Source organism: Egretta garzetta, unplaced genomic scaffold, assembly GCF_000687185.1.
Source record: "Egretta garzetta isolate BGI_Z169 unplaced genomic scaffold, ASM68718v1 scaffold137, whole genome shotgun sequence".
NCBI classification, from domain to species: Eukaryota; Metazoa; Chordata; class Aves; order Pelecaniformes; family Ardeidae; genus Egretta; species Egretta garzetta.
The window spans coordinates 526,944-548,063 of NW_009260139.1; the positions used below are offsets into that span (position 1 = coordinate 526,944).

The following is a 21,120-nucleotide window of genomic DNA, read 5'->3' on the forward strand; positions in this document are numbered from 1 at the left end:
TCTTAAAAACTTTTTGGTGTGCTGTAGATACAGCACCTTTTAAAGTTCTGCCTATAAAAGCAAGCTCCCAAAGCACAGTTTGTTCTGTTGCAGATTATTTGGGGCTTTCTTTGCATTTTCCCAGTTTGGTGAGTAAATGGCTACTAGATGCCACTTAATTAGGATTAGATTATTCCAGGGCCTAATGCAGCCAAAAAAAGTAAAAATTAAACCTCTTTACAATTGCCAAAGGTTTTAAATCCTGTTTGAGGGCTGCACTTTAATCCCATTACCAAGCAAGGATGTGAGTGTAAGTGAAGAAAGAGAAAGGCAATGGATCAGTGCCAAAATCTCTTTTGGACGCATAGTGGAACCCAAGGCTCCAGTTCAGGAGTCTAGACTTCATATAGGCCAAATGGGGAAATGGGAATGTATCAAGGAGGGCCGGGAAGTGCCCACATCACACCCTTGGGAGAGCTGGGTGGCTCTGGCCACAGCGTGAAGCGGTTCTCTTAGACTATGTTAACCTGGAGCATAACACCATGAAAACCTGCTGATATAGTTTCTGGAGGGGGGCAGACTCCTGCTCGGTGGGCTCAGAAGAGAAGCAGAGCAAGGGACCAGCTCCAAAAGAAGCAGAGGTGGGGGTTAACCCTTTGAATGGCCGCACTTTCCCAGCAAACTAAGGAACTGCAGATCACCTTGTAAGTGAGCAGCTACTCCAACACACTAGAAAATTAACTTTGCCTGAGTGTTCAGGTATATATTACCTGTATTGCATGTCCCTGTAAGCGCAGATCTAAGAAGTCCAAAGCAACCAAAAAATATTTGTCACTAAAACCCCCAAAGCTTTGGATTTAAAAATAACAAAGGACTGAACGCTGCTGAAGACTCCTGTAATGTAATTCACTTTATTTAGGCACAGGGGCTAGTCTGTGCAAACAGTTCCAAACCAAAAGACAAAGGGTTTCCCATTTGTGAAAAGGCGCGAGACAGCAGCAACGCTTCCTCACATTCACAGTCTGTTTTCTAAGAAACGATACGCAGAGCTGTGCTAAGAATCTCAGCTGCACTGCACAGAGGGATTTTTTTTTTTTTTTTTTTTTTTTTGCTGGGTGCTACAAGGCCGAGGAGTGATGCTGCGTATTCTGGACTGCCATCTACTGGCATTGGCTCTGCTAACTACTTACATAAGCTTTTCCTCGGAGTATCTTCCTAACAATTTCACTGGAGCCAGTGATTTTTTACATGCAGGAGCAGTGGGTGCAGTCTGAATATGAAGCTTTGTCCAGGGTGAACTGAGAAATTTGCTCAGGACTGTTCTGAAAGGGAACAAAAAATCATGTGCTAAACCAGCATGTTTCCAGTAGAAAGTCCTCCTGTTTAATGAAAAGAAGGCAATGACGTGACCCATTTTGTGTGTGCTTTATGCATGTTACATCCAGAAAGAACCATCCAACTGACCTATGTTCTCTTACCACTTATACCTCATGTGATTGATAAAACAGCAAATTATAGTTTCAGGATAGACCCATAATTTGTATTACCTAAGTTATGCCTTTCTGGAAAAGCATTCTAGCTAATTTTATGGCCAGACATTAACTTTTAGTTCAGAACAAATAGCAGAAGGTCACAGATAAGCATTTTCATTCCTGCCCCTTATGTTGGCATTTCTTGACCAGGAGTTACCAAATGCCTTATAACACCTGGCTTCTGTTTAGGATTAATTCATTCATTCAGACAGTTAATGAGGGCTACACTGAGACAGTGTTTAGCCTGGAGAAAAGGAGGCTGAGGGGAGACCTTATCACCCTCTACAACTGCCTGACAGGAGGGGGTAGTGAGGTGGGTGTTGATCTCTTCTCCCAGATAACAGGCAACAGGATAAGAGGAAACGGCCTCAAGTTGTGCCAGGGGAGGTTTCGATTATATATTAGGAAAAATTTCTTCCTCAAAAAGGTTGTCAAGCTCTGGAATGGGCTGCCCAGGGAAGTGGTGGAGTCCTCACCCCTGGAGGTATTTAAAAGACATGTAGATGTGGTGCTTAGGAACATGGTTTAGTGGTGGACTTAGCAGTGTTGGGTTAACGGTTGGACTTGATGATCTTAAAGGTCTTTTCCAACCTAAATTAAACTATGATTGTATGATTCTATAAATGGAAAAAAATATCATTCTAACCATTTATAAGCCTCATAACATTAACAGTCACATTAAATTCCACTGAAATGGAAACACAGGAAGAAGGGGAAATGTTCCTTCGTTGATATATATTTGAACTCATACTTGAAAATTCCCTGTCTGAATACCTGAAAAGCCAGTCTTGAAGGCAGCGTGTGATTCCGCTTTAGGACCCAATGGGGTTATAACTCCAGGGCAGTGGGAAGAAGATGAAGACAGGAGATGGCAGGGTAGAGAAGCCATAAGAAGATATGGACCTAGATAACGCCCATAGGAAACAGAGCTAAAGAGAAAATCCACATGTATGTAGTTCCTGAGCCAAGTGCCAACTGGGAAATGGGTTGAGCTCCACCAGCCAAGACACGCTTGCCTTCTTCACTAATGCATCTCTGGGGGCATAGGACTGTGCATTTTTATAAACAAAGACATTTCTAGAGCATCTCCCTCAGCCTGAATCATCGCCCTATTTTCCTTCTAACAGGCATAAACTCTCTCAGTAACACAAAACAACCATAAAACCAGCACCATAGCTACACTTTGTGTTTGTAACTGTAGGTCTCTCCCTGTCTCCCTTTCTCCCTTGTTGGTAGGGATTCTTAAAAGAGACTTTTTAGATTGCGCACTCTTAGAGGCACAGTCTTGACCCACTTGGTGAGCTTCTGGGTGGAAATATGCACTTGAAACTCTCTGCTGGACAACTACCTATAGCCTCCAATGGCACCTTAGTAGTTTCAACAGACTACGGCAGATTCAGCCAATAGAGCAGTCTCTAAGAATAAATTTTCTCTGATAAGATTTCTTATTTCCTCAAAAAAAAAAAAAAAAAAAAGAGAATAATCTATTCATAGGAAACTTAACATTTAAGAACTCCAGATTCCTAAGAAATCTAGGTTATATCACCAGCTCCGTCATACATTTTCTGTACAAACCTGTGGTCAAATCACTTAGAAAAGATTCATCTCTTCTCCTTCCACTCTTTCAAAAGTTACTTAAGTGGCAAAGCAACTCGCCTTTGGCTCTGTCTTTAGTCACTTCAGAGGCACATCCATGCCCCCAGGGTGTAATTCATCCCATCCTAATGCAGAAGCAGAGCATTACATTGAACACTCTTAATTTTGCTTCCCTTGCTAACTGCAGCCCAGAGACAGTTTCTGCATTGATTTTTTTATGCATTTTATTTCCTTGACTTAGTCAATGAAGAGAGTAAGGCACCCCTAGAGGTAAGTACATCTCACATACCAGACATCTGGCTTAGGAGGGCTGAATCACACTCTGGAGGTGCCTCTCTCTATTGACTGCAGAGGTTGTCCTAAAGTGTTGTTTCAGTCATGCACAGCTAGTGCTGGTGAAATGGGTCTCTCACTCACTTCCTTCACTAACAGAGAATCTCATGTTCTTCCATCCCATTCACAGCAGATATGATTGCTTTCACTCACCTTCTCGTTCATTGTTTTGGTCCGTGAAATAGAAGTACACCTCCAGGATGAAAGAAGTCTGGAGGCTTCAGTGTTATATGTTTTCTCCTCCATGAGGTCTCACTCAGTAATGAGACCTGTTCTTTCTCCACACAAAGTTCTCATTAACCACACTGACTACCTGCTAACCATGGAGTCCTACATTTTGAAGGGATCTCTGGTGGTATGAAGTTTTATTTGTTTTGGTGGGCTTTTCAGAAAAATAGCAAAACAATAGACAGCAGTTTTGGTTCAGAGCATCACCTGAAAGGGATACAAAAGAAGTTCTGGGAGTTTTGAGCCACTGTTGCTCTGTTTCAGTTTCATAGACCCATCAGCTGTACCAGTTTGTCTGATCTTTTGCTTTTCGTTGTGTCATTCTATTTTTCTCCATCCTCCATCCTGACTCCATGTCAGGCAAGCTCCTGAATATGAAGTAGAAATATGAGTTAGTACTTGTACTGACTCCCTGTAGGTTTATTGTACCAGAATATGAAAAAAAAATCCTCCCTCTCATTCCAATCACTGAGAAAGCAGGGGATGCAGTGAGAGCTGCTATAAAAACTTATGGTCATCAGATGATGCATGTCCTTAGGTAACAAATAAGTTGTGGCTTAAAAAGATATTGAACAGTACTATAGTGACATGGACAGTCTGTGTGGGCACTTTTAACTCATGGCAAATGGGAAGGAGTTTGTCTCAGCCAAAACCAGATGACTATCATTTGAAGTTACATTGAAATACTTTGCTCTTCCAGAAGTCTCAAATTGGTCTGGCAGCTTCCACAGATCATCTGACAAATTATGACTTGTTATGCCATGGTAACTGGACTTTGCCTGCCATTTATGTAAAAGATGCTGGATTCTGACAGTGTTTAATATCTGAATCCATCTCTTTATTTAAGGTCCCTTTCTCAATACCCATCACTACGATATCTCAGCTGGTGATATATGTTCATGCCCACAACGTTCCTCTGAAGTAAGGCAACATCTTTTCCCATTCTGTACATACAGCATCATCAAGACATAGTGAAACTAAGTGTCCATTTAGTCTGACAAAGGACAAACAGATATTTTCAGAATAAAAGTTTTTTTTTTCATATTCCAAGTTAACAATTCCCCCTCTTACTCTGTGGGGAGAAAAATCTGAGATTAAGTCTTTGTTCAGCAGTCTGCTGAAGCCAAAAAGCCTCCATTTAGCAACTTCAGCAGCAGATTTAACTCCCTTTGTATCCTGCTGCACTGGTAGGTAACACTGACTTTAGCCTCAGTGAGTTTTCAAAGGCATAAATGAGAATTGATGTCTTAGTCCACATGGGTAGTTTCAGATACAGACCAGTGTATTATTTCATGATGTGTACTGTAGTAGAGAGGCATCTTCTATGAAATAACCCAGCTTATCTTAAAATCATACATAGAAAATTTAAAAATTAATATATGTTCTTGCAACAGAGTTATTACATTATACATTTTCTTTGCTCCTTTAAAAAAAAAATGAAGTACCTCTCTAGTTTGCTTTCATTTTTTACAATTACAGCTTTGTTAATAGAAAGCCTTTTATACAGGTAATTTGTACTCGGTCTGAAGAGTACAACAGCCAACAAGCTTTATGCAATGCCACAAGCGAGGGACCTATACTGAGAAATCCTGGGAACAACGATAAATCAAGGACCCCAAGACTCCCATCCTCAGCTGAAGTTGAATTTTGCCTATCACTGACTCAGTATGAATCTGGACCCATGGATAAAATGGCCAATTACAGTTTCCGAAACACTTTGGAAGGTAACGTGTTTTATTCTATTATGCCATTACCATCTGTAAATTGATTCTCTCTGGGGTTAGAATCTTTAAACTCTGGGCAGTTTGAGCTGATTCCATGAAGCACTCCTCAAAAAGAAAAGAAAAGAAAAAAAAAGAACAAGTTATTCTTTCTCCTGGAATAGCAACAGACAGAAAGAACCATGTTAAAGGCATTTGATAAGAAAATAGAAACTGTAGACTAGATCAGACCCTAAATCCACCTGTTAGGAGATATTGTCTCCTTCAATAGTCAGCACCAGGCATGTTAATTCCAGCTCTAACCTAAAAAAGTGAACCAGTTTCTGCTCTAAAAACAGTCAAAAATGTAGAATTTGTCTGCTGAAGCCAGCAGAGGATCTTGACATTAATTAACTCCAGCTCTGGACATAGATGTGCTTTCTACCTTTGAGAAGAGGAACCACATGAAATTTGGGAAAGAAAAAGGTGACCTAATTGAGTAGAGGTTTGCTCACGTTTTCCTGCATGAAATATGGGAACAGATACAAAGGGTGGAATAGGGGGAGTTAAAAGGGAATTAAAACAAACAAGTAATGAAATAATGAGGGTCTACCATCACACTGCTAGTATTACGAACAAGAGCAAAGGCACAGTCTATGGAAGTTATGCAGATCTACATATGGGTTTACTGACAAGGCACAGTCAAAATGGACCACTCACAAAGCCTAAATTTCAATATCATGACTGTTCATTAAATAACAATAATTCATGAGTATTTGCAGAAAAAGGGCAAAACCTGCTTTTTGTCAATGCTAAGTCTAGACTGCCAGCTCAGCAGAGCCATAGATCAACTATACCCCTTTGATACAAATGGATACATTTTCCTATTGAATATAACAGTAGCTATTTGAAAAAAAGACAATAGAATCATAGAATGGTTTGGGTTAAAAGGGACCCCTAGAGGTCATCTAGTCCAACCCCCCTGCAGTGAGCAGGGACACCGCTAACTAGATCAGGTTGCTCAGAGCCCCGTCCAACCTGGCCTTGAATGTTTCCAGGGATGGGGCCTCCACCACCTCTCTGGGCAACCTGTGCCAGTGTTTCACCACCCTCATTGTAAAGAATTTCTTCCTTATATCCAGTCTAAACCTGCCCTGGTTTAGTTTAAAACCATTACCGCTTGTCCTGTCACAGCTGGCCCTACTAAAAAGATTTTCCCCATCTTTCCTATAGGCCCCCTTTAAGTACTAAAAGGCCGCAATCAGGTCTCCCTGCAGCCTTCTTTTCTCCAGGCTGAACAAGCCCAACTCTCTCATCCTGTCCTCATAGGAGAGGTGCTCCAGCCCTCGGATCATTTTTGTAGCCCTCCTCTGGACCCGCTCCAACAGTTCCATGTCCTTCCTGTGCTGAGGGCTCCAGAGCTGGATGCAGTACTCCAGGTGAGGTCTCACCAGAGCAGAGTAGAGGGGCAGAATCACCTCCCTCTACCTGCTGGTCACATAGGTGTTCAACAGAATTGCCCAATGATCAGGAAAGTACCTACAGTTTCCAAAGAGCCAGGAAGAAGTTAATTTAACTCTAAAATCGGAATCACTGTTTTGTCTGATTGATCTATCAAACCCTTTCTCAACTGCTGTCTCTTTGTCACATTGATTTCATGGCTGGCAAGCACAATCATGGCTGGTCTTTGTTAATATCATAGTGTCATCTGCCAATCACACTTGAAGAGGGTCATGCTTTAATCTGAATAATGGCAATCTCACTGCATCTGAAAAGACCTCTTCTGGATGAAATTTTCCTGCAAGCGAGTTCTTTTGTTCTATGTAACAACCCTTCAGAGGCTGAAGAATGTTCATCTTTCTCCTAACTGTGGCTATGAAGCTCCAGCTCACCACTGTGGTCATTTGGAGCCCCCCAAATGCCACACAAGGCATATCATGGTTGCCACCAATGAGCACTAATGGATTTCATGTGATTCAGATAATCCTTCCAATAAACTGGTGAAAACTATATGTTCTTGAGGATCTATGCAAGTCAGATATGATTCAGATGACATACAGCTTAGGTAGCCACAGAAGCAGTATATATTAACTTGCTCATAGTGCTGCGTGGCTTCTGGATCCATCCAGCTAGCTCAACACGGGCCTGTTTTATCAATCCATCCACATGTGCCCTCCTTGACACACACCACAGCCCTTTCAGAGCATCTGTAGGATCCCTCCTATGTGATATGAAAAGAGAAGAAATGAGACCGAGCAGCTCCTTTTCTCCTGGCAGTGAAGGTGGACCCATGTGGGTGAATCCTGGGAAGCTGTAGCACAGTGAGGAAAAGCTCAACAGGTTAAGAGTGAGGCAATGTATGTCCCCTCCTTAGAAGCTCTGTAGACATGAAACTAAAAAAACAAAACAACCTAACATTAGATCCTCTCTGTTCTAGGGTAAATCCTGTTAAAAAAGTAACCGTATTTGCTCATAGTCCAACTCGCAGTGCGATTACCAGAGCCTACATTGTTGTCTAACTTTTATAGACCTTCTAAAAGAGATCTACAGTTCCCAAGAGCTGGTATAGAAGACAGTAAAGGTCAACAGAGTGATGTTACCTTTCTTTCCATAAGAACATGTTATTAGAGCCAGAGATCACTGGAGTGAATGTCTATCTACAGTCTTCCATGATAAGGGGCTCTTTTGATGATGTCTGTCTGAATGTAAGCCAGATGTAGCTCAGTAGGCATTTATCTATATCACTATGGAGATGGAGCTTATTCCATCAGACACAGTATTATTCTGAGAGAGCTTTTTTTTCAGTTTTTTTTATTTGAGAATATTTTATTTTTTGACCTGAATTGTTTCAACATTCAACTTCACACCACAGGACCACAAATGTTTCTGTCAACTAACTTATTTAGCTAACAAAATAGTGAACTGCAACATGAAGCCAAGAGTACATGGCTAATATTGAAAAAAGTGGTGGAAAATATTTAAACTAGTTTTACTGCCAAAGAAAACATTGTGTTAGCTTCTTTCTTACAAATGGCCTGCTTAGGTTTTTGTTGTGTACAGATGCCAAGCTTAAATTGCCAGCTTGCATTTATTATGCCAGTGCCCACTTCTGGGTGACGACATTCCTACAAACCTGCTAACACTCTATAGTTCCTAACATTTACTTCTTTTTCTAAGCAAAAAAGCTTTTCAATCCTTCTTTACTGTTTACACAAGTTTGTGCCAATACACCCAAGGTCAAATTCTAATCTCTTTTAGATCCAAAGTAAATCCAAAGTAAGTCCATTGACTTTACTGGCATTACTTTAGATTTACAAAAGATGACCAGAAACAAGCCAGTGACTATAAATGAGCGGCTCCTGATTTACACCAATGTGAGATTTACTCCTCCGTTTTAGTTCTGTAATGGGAAACACCTGTGATCATTTAGAAGAGCTGATCATATAGAAGAAACACTTCTGGGCAAAATTTTATGCTCTTTCATGCTTGAGTGCACTGGAACAAAGACTTTTACCCTTCGAAGGGGTAGGTATCAGCATCATTGTGAGCAGATACCAACAACACAGGCCGAATCTGTGTTTGACTAATAGAAAATGCTGCTATAGAGCGGAAATTATGTCACTGAAGAGTAACCACAACAGCCATAAACAGCAATGGTCAATATTATTCAATAAAACACACCCCGCCCCACCCCAGGCTGAGCACCTGGGTTGCCCTCTTACTCTGGAACAGGCCAGTTTCTGCTTTGACTGAAAAACAACACATTAAAATCAGTTTGCATGTTGCCTCTTGAAGTGGAAGCAATTATTTTAAATAGGATTTGTTGAATTGTGGCCCTAACTGGGGAACACTGTTGACCTCATTGGATGCTTCATGGGTACAAGAAGAGAACAGAAAATCAGTCTAATTTATAAGCCACAGGTGAGATCAGAAATGGATTATCTGACTGCAAATGAAATAGTTGGGTTTCTTCTTTGTGCAGGTCAGTTTTGGTATGACACCTTGAACCCTACCTCCTAAGAATAAGAGATGGCTGAAAAACTTTTTGAGCAAATTTCGCTTTTGAAATTATTTTATTCATGTCAACTTCAAATGAAAATCAGTGCCTTCTAAGATTTGCAGAAAGTGACAAAGAATATTTTTTTTAAAATTTCTAAAACTGTATCACTTTCCTTATTCATGAATTAACTCATGACACGTGGTAACAAGTCAAGCCATGTGATAGCATTCCACTGTCTGTCACAATTATATATAGTTACTGCTGTTCTGTCATGAAATAATGGAATAAATCATTAAAAACTTCAAAATGTAATTTCATTTTAATAGGACATTTTCCTTTTTTTCTGAAGAGATTTTTATCTGGAAAACTTTTCTCAATATTTTCACTGAGATCCATATAGCTAATGAAAAATGGTTTCTCAAAATGAAGTTTGCCAACAGAAAACTTCTAATTAAAAAAGTTTTAGCCTACAGCCAACATCCCTCAACCAGCTCAACTTCTCAAACTCTGGGTAAATTTATGCTGCAAATTGAGAAAGTGCTGTCAAGATGTAGAGGGTCATTACCAGAGAACTAGAAAGACTGTTCAGCCCAGACCACAGTGGAGCTCTGCAAGAGTTGTTTTAAGAAAAAAACTAGATGGTGACATGGTCTAAATTAGATAATCACAAACTTTCATTTACTACAGTCCCCTAGGCCAAATTCTGTAGACTTTGCAGCTACCTCACTCTAGAAGGATTACAGTGATAACATTGCTTGAGAAAATATGTAAGATTTAACCCTGAAAAATTTCTTGTGAGATTGCCAATGGCAGAAAAATTCTGTGAACATAAGCCAGAAGAACATCACTAACTTCAAAGACCAGCAAGAATATGGCCTTAAAATTCTTATATCTATATCTTCCTTCCTATTATAAAGTAAAAGCATCTATCTGACTGGAACTACTCTAAAATCTGAAATCCTTATTAAAGAAAAAATCATCCTCAGGGAAAGTGAATCTAAGTATATCAGCCAGCTGGACTCAGACATAGAATCATGGAATCATTTGGTTGGAAAAGACCTTTAAGATCACCAAGTCCAACCGTTAACCTAACCCTGCCAAATCCACCACTAAACCATGTCCCTAAGCACCTCGTCTGACTGGCTTTTAAATGCCCCCAGGGATGGGGACTCAACCAATTGCTTGACAGCCCTTTCATTAAAAAAATTTTTCCTAATGTCCAACCTAAACCTCTCCTGGAGCAACTTGAGGCCATTTCCCCTTTTCCTACTGCTTGTTACCTGGGAGAAGAGACCGACCCCCACCTCACTACCCCCTCCTGTCAGGCAGTTGCAGAGGGCGATAAGGTCTCCCCTCGGCCTCCTCTGCTCCAGACTAAACAACCTGTTCCTCAGCCACTCCTCATAAGACTTGTGCTCCAGACCCCTCACCAGCTTCATTGCCCTTCTCTGGACAAGTTCCACCACCTCTACGTCCTTCTTGTAGCGAGGGGCCCAAAACTGAACACAGTATTCGAGGTGTGGCCTCACCAGTGCCAAGTACAGGAGAAGGATGGCTTCCATGCTCCTGCTGGCCACACTATTTTGATATAAGCCAGGATGCTGTTGGCCTTCTTGGCCACCTGAGCACACTGCTGGCTCATGTTCAGTTGGCTGTCAACCAGTAGCCCCAGATCCCTCTCTGACAAACAGCTTTCCAACCACTCTTCCCCAAGCCTGAAGCGTTGCATGGGGTTGTTGTGACCCAAGTGCAGGACCCAGCATTTGGCCTTATTAAACCTCATACAATTGGCCTCGGCCTATCCTGCCCAGATCCTTCTGTAGAGCCTTCCTACCCTCAAGCAGATCAACACCCCTGCCCAACTTGGTGTCATCAGTAAGCTTACTGAGGGTGCACTCAATCCCCTCAGGGTGCACTCAATCTCTTCAACATGCATCACACAAAGCAGAATTTGACCTTTAATGTCTGTGCTGTCCTAACCACTGGCCTAGAAAGTAATACAAAACTAAAATTCATTTTGTAAAAAAGAAACAGTTTTGCAGTTAAAAAAAACACCTTTAAACACTGTTATAATGATCAGGATGCCACTGATGCTAAGCAGTCCACTAAGATAATCAGAGGAGAGAGGATTGTTGGAATGGTTCCTCTGTTCCTGTAGCACTGAGGGCTCCTAATTCTCTCCAAGCTCCGTATACCCTCAGCTAAGCATACTTACAGCACCTCAGTCAGTGGCAAATGAGCAACTGAGGAAAACACTACCTGCTTTCAATATATTAAGCACTTGACTGATTGTACATGGACTTCTGTGGTCTCTATTATTAGATTGTAAAATCCACAGTTAATATAATTAAATACCCTGTTAAAAGACATACAACTCACCCAACTGCATGTTCAGTGAGAACCACCTATATATTATCCTAAAATCTGTCAAGCAGCCTTAATTTTGAGTGGCATTTTTAGTTCTTCCTATAATAAACTTTGGGCTAAATCCCCTTTTGATTTAATTTGGACTGGATCCAGTGAAGCTACTTCAAATCCACAGAATCACTGTTGCTCATTTGCAGTGCTATCAGAAGCAGCAGAATCGTGTTCACAATCTCTTAAAATTGTGATTTTTCTCTCATTGCAATCACTGGTAAAAATTCCATTCACTTCAGTGATGTATGCCTTAATGGCTATTTCTGATGCACCATAATTAAGCGAGGGTTTAAAAGTATATCTGAACGCTACAGCTTCCTATACTGGCCAAATGATTTAACACCTCAGTGCCACTGGGGACAGCCCAGCAATCTCCTCCATCTGCCAGTTTGTTCCTCTCCCTCCTTTTTTGGTACCAATACTGGTTCTCATCATATCCTTAACATGAGATACTGTATCTCAGTAGCCTAGAACAAAACTGAGATCCCAAACTCCAGGGCAGACTTCTGCCAGAGTAGTGAGTTAAATCAATTAACAGAAAGACTGACAAGAGATGCAGTTAACACATGGGAAGGCAGAGCATGGGGCAAGGCAGGTGGGGAAAGAGGATTTCCCCTATCTAGAGGCAGGGACCTCTTATTTCAGGTCTTGTAGATCTGTAGCCACACATTTTCAGTAGAGGTGATTTTTACTGCAGCCACTGCAGTGAAGTTTCCAGTACTCTGAAAAAATTCTCATGTTTTCACATATTCTTTTTAATTGTTGCTGCCCCATTTCATAGAATATCATCCTGAATAGCTGATTGTCCTGAAGTCCTTTCAAAAGTCTGAGAGAAAAGAATAAGACCCAGGCTAATAAAATAAAGTGACACGACATTGCGGTTTTATTCCTGCTAACTTTACAATTTTTATGTTTTCATAACAAGAAACCAGATACTAGAACTTCTCATGCACACCGTTAAACACGATGGCAATTTTGACACTGATGGAATGTACCCCAATCAACTGGGAGCTGGAGGGTGAGGTTGCTAAAGCTCTGCCAGCTACAGAGATTTTGATTATTAAGATAAATTGCTTGTGTGCAGATGGTCCATGAAAAGTTGTCTGGAGCCAAAATAACTATTCTGGATATTTTTTTATGAATTATTAGTTCGAGTGTTTGCAACACATTAAAAAATTTTACGAGGTATCCCAAGTCTGGTTTAAAATATCTCACCTTCTGCCTAAACTGCATAAATTCTATTTTCCCTTAAACATAATGCAGCTGAATATAAGTGGAAGTGTTGCTTCTGAATGGTATGCAGACAAATAGTTTTCAGTTAATATTCACAGAAATTTCCTAGTATTGCTGCATCAACTGATCCCAATGATCACCTGTTGTGGTCATCAGCAAAGAAAGCCAAAACTGTTGCCATTGGTTCCTGTGCCTTCTGGCCAGACTGTCAATATACATCATTCTTCATAGCAAATTTGGTAATATTTTATTCTGCTGTTTCCCCTGAGTGAAATCTAGGTAACAAAACATTCACTGTCAGACAAATTTCTGTGGGCAAGATTTTCTCTTTGGGAACTTCTGCCCATTGCTGTTTATGTTACCATGCAGTGTCTTCAATAATCCCAGTCCACATCTGATGTACTTAGAACCTGCAGTTATCTACAGACATCAACATGTTCCTCCTTCATAAATCCAGACTCACTCTGCCTTGAAGTCTTACAATTTTCATCATAAGCCAGCTCTACTTCCTTCAGCTGTCCTGATTATGTTTTCTCCTCTGACTTCCCTTGAATTTCTCAAAATCTTTGTGGTACTATTAGAATCAGAAAGATGGATGGTTATTATGGTATATTGGTTCCTAGGTGCCACACCTATGATTTGATCCTTATTCCAATTATCAATGTTTTTATGCCGGAAATTTCTCCCTTGTTTGAAGAGGTTAACAGACAAGGCAAAGCCTGATGAGGGAATTCAGAGTCACAAAGGGATGCATTCATTCCACACAGAAGATCAGAGTCCCAATGGGATATCAAACTCAGGTTTTCCAGTTTACAGAGTATGACTCTACTCATAAGGCATCTCTAGCCGTGTCTCAATTAATACTTGGTGTGACTTAAAGAGGAACAAATACAAAGAGCAAAGCAGTGGTACTGAGGACCTGACTTCCATGTTATACATGAGGGTTTTGAGAGGGAAGGGGTTCTTTCAGGTTAGCTCTAGTTCAGCCCCATGACCTGAACACAAACTGATGTTTGGCACATTTTAGATTTCCTCTGAAAGGAATCCAGTTTGCAAAGTCAGATATTGCCCTGTGCTGTGAGTCACAGCATGAAACAGAAGGACTACTGGAAGATTCGCTTCAAAAGTGTATTGCTGATCCTCCTTCAAATGCTGTTTCTTGGTCCAAATAAGTAAATAAAGCAAGTGTTCAAAGGGAGTGAGGCATTTCCCAGAGAAGAGCTAAGATCTTTTTTTTTTCCCCACCTTGCATACTTGATAAACTGCCACAATATTGGGAAAACACTGAGGATCAGCACAAGCAGCATATTGTTCACAGCCCTTTTAATTTGATTATTAATGTATAAAGATGTTTTAATATGTCTCCACTATGCTTCCTCATCCTACAGCTTACAGAAACTGTGAGAACAAAACATCTTCAGGTACCAAATCAAAGAGAGAGAACAGAGAGATTTTGTAGTGTGGGTTAAACAGCAAGACTAGCATCAGGTTAAGAAATAGATTGGGAGGACAGCATATGTTTCTGGTTTTATTCTCCTGGAAAATCCCAGAGAAGCATCAGATGGCTGAGCTGACTTTTCTTAGGAGTCCTTACAAATAGGGAGGAAGCTTGGCTGTCAGGATGCTGAGAAGGGCTTCCAACATCAGAGCTGAGGTATGGACAGGCTACCAGAATAAAAACTGACGCAGAGACTCATCTTCCAGTATTTATTATTTGGGCTTATTATTTATTGGTCTGTGTGATCTATTCTCAAAGCCCATATTTTAAGTGCCCTCCAAAATAACAGCAATCCACAGACTTTCATCCTGCAATTCTGACTGTGGAAGATTATTGATTATTTACCAGATCTTTTTGTAAACATTATAGCTTGTATTGTGTTGGCTCCTATCAATAGAAGAATGTGTTTTATAGGGACAAACAATATTAAATGACTGAGTATATGATGAGATACAACAGCTCATTTTATCTTAGGAACCTATAAGCATAGAGATCAAAAATGAAAATAAAGTGAATAAATTTTCTCAACATGAATAAATGTACACGCAAAAATGTCTGCAGGGATTATGTTGCCTTTTAAGAGTCAGACACAATGGACAAAGAAATTTAAAAATATAAAGCAATTAAGCCGTACATTTGCTGACATGCTGCATTAGCTACATGGCAGGAGTTTTAATTTAGCTTATTTTAATTTCATCTTCACTATGCCTTTGAAATTTATTAGCACTCCTTTACACGTCTTCCTAAGCCCTTGTCTAAAAAGCTGAACGTAAATGAAGTGAAAGTAGGTGCTTTGATCTTCAGTCTTACTGGAAAAAGAATTATACGCATTGTCATATCAGCATATGATTTCCTCTTGAATACACAGGCTTTGCTGATCCACAGACTGCAATATCAAACATATCTCAAAGCGGTTTACATAATGCACTTCACATCTACATGAATGGCTCCATGTCCCAAGTACAAGGCTCTGCAAATGATCCTATCTTTGTACTACACCATGCGTTTGTTGACAGGTGAGTTTAATTCTTCTTGGTAAACCTAATTTATTTTGTGTTTTACAGTGTGCTTTTCACCTACATTACAAAACTGCAAATATTTTACATGCCATTACGTGCACAGCATTTTCAGACGTGCAAAATTGAGCTCTGCTATTATTTGAGAGCAAGTGTCTTTCCTAACCTGTCTGTATGTTCACTGGATTAAATATAATTTGAAAAGTTGACAAATGCATTCAGCTTTTATTACCAAGATAAAAATAGCTCTTTGGTGATGTCATGGTGATTAATATATATGGATGTGTATGTCAGGAAGTTTGGACCAAAAGTGCATGACTCATTTTAACACAACTATAATCAGTTGGAGCAATTCCTTTACATTCTAAATGTCAGCGCTGTTTTAATTTCTATTCCATAAGGAAAATCCAAGCATGCTATTCATAAATAAAGAAGAAAAAACTCCGTATTTCAGTGTGACAAACAAAATTGTGACTGTCTCTTGATGAAAGAGAAGAGTACAGCTGTGCAGAATGAAAGGAAAGCAAACAGAAGGGTGTCATGTTTATTAATAAGAAAGGGTAGGGGAGCACAGTTTTGCAAGAAAAGAGTGAAATTGCTCTGTTAAGGACAGAGTTCCAAGATTTAATGGTGACCTTAAAAATTTCTGTGTCACTATAATATATGCAAATGACTACAAACAATTTACTGTGGACTACGTTATACCAAACTGTGATGTCTATAGAGCTATAAAAAAGAAAGTCAGCTAGGCAAAGGACTTTAAAAACCACACAAAACCCACTTGTTCTGGAGCAGTTTATATTTTCTTACCAATCTTCCTCTACTTTCCCACCATGTGCTGACCATGACTAGGCTACTGCAATGCTTAGAACAAAAGAACTGTTACCCTGTACAAACTTTTGGGACTCTACCATAAATTTGTATGCTCAGATATCTACTGACCAAGACCCTGCTTGCATGCAGCAAGGCACTTACTCATATGAAAACCAAAATGGTTTCTTTATTTGGGTCACCGAGGCATGCAGCACAGGATGAATGCAGAGTACATCTTGCAGACATCATCTTGCAGTGAAGTTATTTAGTTTCAGGCAGTTCACACCAAAACTCTTATATAAAACTTAATCATATTTAACCAAAAAGCTAGTTAGGGAAAAAGACAAATTTGAAGTCGGGCTTTTTCTCCTTAGTTTATATATTTAATGAGCCTAATAGTTATATTCTTCATACTTTACCCATCCAGAAATAGGGCATCAAGTCTAAGCAGGTCACACAGGCATCAGTGGAATGGTTCCTTCAAAGGGTGACCCACAGATCTTCCTCTCCTAATGCCATGGGGTATAATTAGCCTTCTGGAGGTGTCAGTTTTGAAACTTGTTTCTGTGAAAAGCTTTTCTTCAGAACATTTTAAAAGTTACACAGTGTAGCTTAGCTGTGATTTAGCATATCTACCCATTGACTGCTTGACAGGATGGGTGCACAAATGCTTCAGGTGTGGCTACAGATTTTGAGTTTGGCACCTGGAAATTAACTTTCCAACATCTAGGCTATTAAAAATGGATCAATTGAATATTCAGCGAAAAGGAACACAGAAGGGAAAGCATTATGCTCTGGAACATCAAAAGAATTGTTTTCTTTAGACATTCACACTTGTATAAGACCTACGCATCTCTTAGCTCCCACTCATTGCAGGGCTTAAGTAGCACCTTGGTCTTCATGCTGACCCCTCCCACAGAGGAATTTCAGTCATAGTCATTATGAACCCCTGGAAATACTTCCCATAACTGTAGTTGTTATCCATTTTAGAAGGCAAAATTATTTGCAAAAGGTAACATCATTAAATCCTGCTAGCATTGGGGAAATAAATCACTGCACGGGCACTGTGGGAGCAATGCAGATATCCATGATGCAACCTCATCCCATCTGTGGCTGTTACCAGTGCTCTGCAGCTGCTGTGTATATGGGCTTTAGTATACACGGATGTAAAAACTGATAATAATGCTGCCTTTTGTATAAGTGACAGAAATGCATTAGCATGATTAGGGTTACTTAGCAGCCTTATCCATGACAGATTAATCATGCTTTTAGTTATAATTAATAAGTAGGTGACTGATAGGTACGTACAGTACATTTAAAAAAATCCTGTTCCTCTCCTACATAGACTTTAAATCTGAAAGGCTGCGAAGTTCTTTTCTGAGAGGGAAGCAAGGATACAAAGAATAGAGGAGATGGGAAAAAGAGTCTCCACAGCAGCAGAGGCTTTTTTTTGGCCCATATCAACTTTTCTCATTTGGGCAGAACACTTTTGATCTGATTGCTATCACTACATTGTGCCAATGGGCTTTTAATTAACTTTTTAACTAAATCTGCTGAGGTGAGCTTCTCTTCCAGGCCTTGGTGAGGACAAGGAGAGTCATGAGATTACTGGCAAAGGGTGTAAAAAGACTGGACACCAGCAACCAAAGGTCTGACGGGTCTTGCAAAGGCAGGGAACACCTCTGTGTCAAGAAATCAAGAATGGTCCAGCACTTTGAGCATCCATGTAGGACACAGAAGAGGGATTCCTCACTCCACTGCAAATTCCTTGGGTGAAACTGAGTATGCAGTTTGCTCTCCCAAACTCACATCTCCTGGAGATGTTTCCTTCCCATTGATTTCAACAAGACTTTTGAGGAGCTGTTGATCTGAGCTTCAGCTAACCCATCTGTAAAGTGGGTGATATTAGAAGCCTACGCAACAGGGATGCTGTCAGGGTAAATGCATTAACGACTGTGAAATGCTCAGTTACGACCATAATAGGAGTGATAGAAGTAAGGCAATAGATCATTGGAACTGATTTTACATAGAAACATATGGTACAGAGGAGGATAAACGAGTGTATACAGAGTCTGCTGACAGGTGTGAGCCAAATGTTAGGAGCTGCTTTCCAAACTGAGCAACAGTCAGCCTCCCATCTGCTAGTCCCCAGCCTTTCCTACCCGGGTCTGCTGCAAAAAATGAGAGAAGGACGGATGGAGCAGAGGTGTGGTTGAGAAGATCTCTCAGGTGAAAAGCAAAGCGTTTGGTTGCAAATGCTCCCCTTTTTTCAGGTTATTCTCTTTCAGCAGTGCAGAAGTATGAAGGCACTCAGGCAACAGCTTTCTTAGCAATGATTAAATTGCCTTCCTTGCCTTCTTATTTGATAGCTAGAAGACCTAGGGATCAGGCCTCAGTGCTTGGTAAAAGCAGGTGAGCACCCTTGAAATTATTAATTGTTAATTGAATGGATTAAAAAAAAAAGAAAAAAAGATGCAACAGAATAGACGCTCAGCAAAACTGAGAGCTTTTTTAGCTCTGTGAAGCATTTCTCTTAATTGCAAATCTCTTTGCTATTCAGATATGCCCTACAGTCAGCACAAGGGAATAACAAGGGAGGAGTCAACCCACTCAAGCTGGAAGGAGCAGCTGCACAAGCAGTGAAAAGCAAGGGCCCACGGTCCCACGTGAGCTCACTAGGGTGTTTTCTTTGCTCTGAAAAGGAACTCTTTCCTCTCTGTCAACTTTTCAGCCCCTCTATCCCTATAGCCACATAGTATCATCATCTGTTCTCCCAGTGCTTCTGCCTTTTTAATGTTTCTTCAAACTTTCTTCTCATTTGTCCGTACCTCTCCCCTCCTTGACTTCCACAGCTCATCCCAAAAGTTCCCCTCACAAACTGCAAGAAAATCTTAACAGCAATGGGGAAAATAAGTTGCCATTAAAGATCTCCATACTACTTTATACCTGAAGAGCAGCTAATGCAATAGGGCCTCAGTTCTCATCTTGTTTCTAAGTTCAGCAGTGACGGACAGGGTTTATTAAAATAATATGGATGATTTTCAAAGGGCATGATTTTAGAACAAACAATTTAGAACTGATTTTCTAGAGAAACTCAATACAGTGTAGACTTTAAGTCTCTTACATCTCTAAAACCTAGACTTGTTAGACTACTTGTACAGCTAGGCCCAGATTGTCAGTTCTAGTGGTGCCACCACTGCAGCACCCTTTTCTCTGGCTTTCATGAGTAACCAAATGACTCAGAATACTGCTGGAACCATCATTCCATTAATCCAATGCTCTATTCCTCTCTGTTCATCAACAAATGGTTCTTCTATCATTTCTTTGCTCTCTGTCACATCAGATGAACTGCTGGTCTCTATTTTCAAGGCCCTTCACTGCCCATCCCCAAATTATCCCTTATTAATTGCTAAGGAACTCACCCACCCCTTAGATAAGTTTGTGATATCAATCGCTTTCTTACATCCATTTGGCATTCAGACAAGTCCTTCCATACTCCTCCTGGTTGGGAATTGTTCACCCTACACATCCACAGATTCAATCACTGTTCCTCCTTCTGTGTGATTCTTACAGAAAAGCTCAGGCATCAGTAAGCTGAAGCCTTCATTTAGTAGGTAGACCATTGTGGTCCCACTGCATGGTTGCCTAGTCCTCCTCCGATCTGTTTGCACCCATCTGTTGTCCTTTGTCTTATGTGTATGTTATAAGCTCTGTCATTAAGGGACTGTCGAATTGCATTGCTCTGTGCAGCGCCTAGCATATTCCGAGCCTCTGACTACAGCTCTCGGGTATCAAAGCAGCATGAGCAACAAGAGGTAGCAATTGCTTCATTTACAAGCATATGAAATGGCAATGACAAGAGACAGCTGGACATCCCTATGCTGATCTGGCTGCTTCAGTTACTCTTTTGCTTGCTATCACACAGGACTAAATCCTTGCACCAGAGCCAAAATCTTTGGGAAGGGGGGGGGGGGCATGTATTTGTGTGCGTGCACATGCACTCTGCAAAAAGTAATCCGAGTCAGGTATAAGGCCACACAGGAACAGGAGACGCTCTCATTTACAGCTACTTACATACATGCACATTTGCAAGCGGGTGCAGGAGAAACTCTCCTACGCATCAGCTTCAGAGCCCAGTGAAAATGCCACTAATTCCGTCTGATTAAGGCAAATGTCTCTGTGCTGTTCAGCAACATCAGCTGCCATAGACTCTTCTGCAGGATGCTAAAATAACCCCTTCTGCTGTAGTAGCAGGCTGGAGCTGGGAGCTTTTGGAAATGCCAGACTCTGGCTTATCTGAGGATCTAACAATAAAATGTTCTTTATCACATTGCTTATCAGTAAAGTGTTAAACTAAAAAGCATGTATGTCGACTCAATATCCTCACCTTCATGCCAGTCCCTTCTCCTTCCACTCCCCAAAAAAGTTAGTGTTATGTCAAAAGTGATTTTGTTGGAAAATACTTTAACAAGAGGAAATTTGATTTTCACCCCCAGGAGATGTCAAAATAAAAGCTTCTTATTTTTACTCTGGTTTTGAAACAGAACATTTTCATTTTCTCTTAAATGTCATCTTAGGTTTTTTAAACCAAAAAATGGCAAGAGAAAGCCAAGTTGTTCTCTTGTTTTGAAATGTTGACAGGAAACAAGAACTTTTTTTAGCAGTTAAAAACTATTTGCTTCAAGAATCTGGAACATTTGGAGTGAAAGCATTCAAAAAGAATCATTAGAAATTCTTGTAAGGCAACACTAGGTTTCCAGACTTCTTTAATACA

The 21,120-nt window shown here is 40.4% G+C and overlaps 1 protein-coding gene across 1 annotated transcript in view; it reads left to right on the forward strand.

Annotated features, from left to right (window-relative positions):
* Nucleotides 1–21,120, forward strand: part of TYR (tyrosinase) — a 52,851-nt gene that overhangs the window by 6,305 nt on the left and 25,426 nt on the right. The window contains exons 2-3 of the mRNA XM_009641682.2: nucleotides 5,176–5,392; nucleotides 15,386–15,533. Coding sequence (XP_009639977.1) covers nucleotides 5,176–5,392; nucleotides 15,386–15,533 — 365 coding nt within the window. The remainder of the gene's footprint in view (nucleotides 1–5,175; nucleotides 5,393–15,385; nucleotides 15,534–21,120) is intronic.